The sequence below is a fragment of the Bos mutus genome, chromosome 4 (assembly GCF_027580195.1).
Source record: "Bos mutus isolate GX-2022 chromosome 4, NWIPB_WYAK_1.1, whole genome shotgun sequence".
In the NCBI taxonomy this organism is placed as follows: Eukaryota; Metazoa; Chordata; class Mammalia; order Artiodactyla; family Bovidae; genus Bos; species Bos mutus.
Window position 1 is genome coordinate 102,878,115 of NC_091620.1, and position 3,859 is coordinate 102,881,973.

General features: G+C 37.9%; 1 protein-coding gene across 2 annotated transcripts; it reads left to right on the forward strand.

The window, feature by feature from the left end:
* The first annotated feature begins 259 nt into the window (after positions 1-259).
* Positions 260-3,522, forward strand: RPA3 (replication protein A3). 2 transcript variants are annotated; one of them, XM_014479047.2, is made up of 4 exons: positions 260-419; positions 1,573-1,623; positions 2,431-2,539; positions 3,133-3,522. In XM_014479047.2, exons 1-4 carry the CDS (start codon positions 321-323, stop codon positions 3,213-3,215), a joined length of 342 nt encoding a protein of 113 aa, XP_014334533.1. In that variant the 5' UTR covers positions 260-320; the 3' UTR covers positions 3,216-3,522. The 2 variants fall into 2 exon arrangements, with proteins under 2 accessions (XP_014334533.1, XP_005898542.1); XM_005898480.3 differs by having other exon boundaries at positions 261-419; positions 1,573-1,647.
* Positions 3,523-3,859: the final 337 nt, after the last annotated feature.

Genomic DNA, 3,859 nt, shown 5'->3' on the forward strand with positions numbered 1-3,859 from the left:
ACCGAGGTCTCAGAAGGAGGGAGCCTCAGCCCCGCCCCATCCAAGCCCTGCCCCTACGCGCGCCTCGCAGAGGACCGGGTAACTTCCGGGACGCCGCGCGTCACTAAGCAGCCGGTCCCCACTTCCGGACGCATCCTTGCCTTCCTCGCTGTCCCGGACTGCGCGAGTGCTATGGAGATATCGGCACGTTTGATTGGCGGAGAGAGAATGCTGGTCTCCGCCGATTGGATCCGGGGGAATCCGCCCCGTAGACGTCAGCTGGGAGCACAGTCTCAGTGGTCGGCTTGTTTCCCGCCGGCTGCCTGCCTTGCGTTGCAATCATGGTGGACGTGATGGAGTCGCCCAAGGCGCGCATCAACGCCAGCATGCTAGCTCAGTTCATCGACCAGCCGGTCTGCTTCGTAGGGAGGCTGGAGAAGGTGCGCGCGCTCACCGCCCTGGGCTTTTTGGGTGGAGGGGCCCCGTGGCCGTCGGGCTGGCGGCCCCAGGGTAGGTAACGGAGGGTGGAAGAGAGAAAGCATCACTGCGCCCCGAATTGCTTTATTTCTCGCAGCGCAACTGTTTGCACACTTTTTGACCACTGCAGCCCAATGTTTAGCTCTTAGCGCACGGAATCGCGAATTTTTCGAACGCGCTCCGTTCTAGTGTCCGGCCCTCGTTTTTTACTTGAAATTATAGACAAAACTCCATCTGTTTTCTATTAGCCGGCCTTGACAGTTAATCCAGTTTTCTTGTTTCCTTCTTTTCTGCTGTTTCCTCTTTTATCAAACCTCGTTTTATCGTTGAAGTCGCTTTTCTGTGAAACATTGCTTGATTGTATTTTACTGATCCAGTGCCAGTTTGTTATCTTACCCAAATGTTAAGAGCGCAGCCCCTCATCCTACTAGTGAGAAACAAGGCCAAAGGCTCAAATCAAGGAACCGAGAAAAAACTTTTATATGAAAGTTTACTTATTAGTTTATTTCAGTCACATTATCTTCTTGCAATAGGTATATTTGGACTTCACAGTTACGGAAATTGGGTAGGAGTGGCATCTGGTTAAAAAGTGCTTAAGGCCACAGCAAGTAGCAAAACTGGCATTCAAACCAGATCTGACTGCATTCTTTGCAGCTGTCTCGCGGGAGTAGAACCCAGATGTTCTAATAACCAGTTTCTCTTTACTTCCTCATGTCTAATTTTTTAAAACATACCATCTGTGGGATATATACTGTTTAAATCATGGATGCCAGTAGATCTCACTTTTAGATAATATGAACCCTCCTTAATTTGTTCTTACTTCTAATTTGTTCTTAGATCTAAATCTGGGTTGCCAGATTTAGCAAATAAAACTAACAGGACACATTTGCACTAAAAAGGTAATGGTTTATCTAAAATTCGAATTTAGGCATCGTTTGATCAGGTATAGTAACACAAGACAATGTGAACTAGTTAAACTGCTCAAAAAAATGGCTTTGTGTGCACTAATTAAGTGTGGGTCAATTTGCTCATCTTTTGTCAAACTTCTAGTCTTTTTAAGGGGATTTTAAACAGTTTATATGGACTTTAAAAAAAAATTATGTGTTTCTTTTTCAGATTCATCCCACTGGGAAAATGTTTATTCTTTCAGATGGTGAAGGAAAAAATGTAACTATTGAGTTGATGGAGCCTGTATGTTTAAGTATTAATTCTATGTATATTATAATTAATTCTTCATTTGGTTTGTTGCTGATGTTTCTTATTCTTGGAGTGGACATATAAAGGACCAGCTCATCAAACTTCTCTCAAATAAAATTTGTGTCCTGCTTTTACATTTCCCTTTACTTTTCTAACCAATGATTTTTGGGGCTCTGTTATTTTTAAATAAATGCTGACAACTCTCATTCCTTATGAAAGACCAGAAAATCACTTAAGAAAAAAATTATTTTTTAAATCACTTTTCCCTTCCTCCGTAGTTTCACATTTTTTTAATTCAATTTTCTATTTTTATTTACATTTATTTTCGGTTGTCACTTGCTTTTACGGTTTATGTTTATGGTACACTTTCTTCGTCTTTTATGAAGACAGATGTGTGTACTGTTTGGTTAATGCATACAGAACTCACTGTACAAATATAGATAATAGAAAGTTCCTTTCAATAAGTCCTTTTAAACAAATTACTCCTTGTGGAAATACTGGACAGTCTCAGTATCTTTAAATGATTTTTGTCTTCAACTTAAGCATGTAACTGTAGCTTTAGACCTGAAGCCACTACTAAAGGTTACTGGACTGGTGACATGCTGACAGTGATAAGTACTCCAACATTTTTAACAAGTTACAATTCCATTTTTGCATTGATAAATCTTAAAATGATTTTGTTACATGAAAGATTAGTAAAATCTAGAACAATTTTCCAAGTTAATTATCAGCTGAAAATGTGATAACACCAAGTTGGTATTCTGTTCTTTGTATTAGCTTGATGAAGAAATCTCTGGAATCGTGGAAGTAGTTGGAAGAGTAACGGCCAAGGCAACCATTATGTGTGCATCTTATGTCCAGTTTAAAGAAGATAATCATCCTTTTGGTAAATAAAACATTCTGTAATTCATGTAATTAGGAGGAAAACAACTTTATTTTTAACTTGCTATGTCTTGGTCTCGAGTTTCAGTCCTGCTACACTTTGAATTTCTGTATCACTTTTTGATCCCAAAGGAAAATGCTAGGACATTTTGGCCTACTTCTAAATAATGCTTTTGTATATAAGAAACACAATGAAGATTAATATTTGTGGAAAGAGAATTTTTTAAAACAAAGTAAACAAAACAAAAATACTGTTAATAGTTTTTTTTTATTTGATTTTAATATATAAAGGCATCAAATAATGCACAACACCTAAATCACAACCAGGCAAGAATGGTGCCTGTACGATGGGAGTCAAAATGGAAGTTACACTCCATGAATTTTGGAAATCATGGAAGTTCTACTGCATGACTTTTATTTTTTGGAACCATACTTAAATAAATATGACCCATATCACAGTTTTAGCAAATGGATTGTGAAAATAAGTTCTCTCTTCTAAAAGGGAGAGAAAAGAGAAACAAGTAGAACTCTTTAAATGATAATTGATGTTACAACTTTCCACTGTAGATTAAATGTTTGCTAACCTATTTCTTTCAGATCTTGGACTTTACAATGAGGCTGTGAAGATTACCCATGAGTTCCCTCAGTTTTTTCCTTTGGGAGTCATGCAGTATGGTTGAACTATTTTGATGATTGCCCGTGAGCTACACTGAAGACTATTAAAGGAGGCCCCTGATATTTGAAGGAGCAATTCCTGTGATTTTTAATATTTAATTTGTTCTCTTCTTAATTTCATTTACCTAACTTTATTAGATATTCCAGTGTGCCATTTTTGACAGAACTGGCTTATTGACAGTTCTCACCTAAGTTCTCATAAAGAATAATTTCTCTGGCATATGGTCAGATTAAATGCAAGAAAAAAAAAAAAACATTTGGTTGAACTTATATTTTCTGCTTTATTAATAAAAACTTATGTGCTGATGGTCATATCGTTCTTCTTCTTTCAGTCACCTGTTCAAGCACAAACTTGGAATTTAATACCTGTCAGGTCAGGACTTAACATTTCCCAAATGAAACCCTGGTTAAGAATGTACTGCTACATCATGAACCATGATTACCATGTTAATCACTTCCTTGACACTGTGAAAAAACAATGATATTAAAAGCAAACAAATCCAACATCTGTAATTTTTGAATACTTGTATTAGGGCCTTCTACAGAATCAGAACCAATAGGATATATGTGGATATGTATATGTAAATGAATTGTTACACAAGTTGGTTTACATGGTTATGGAGGTGAAGTCACCCGATCTGCAATCTAG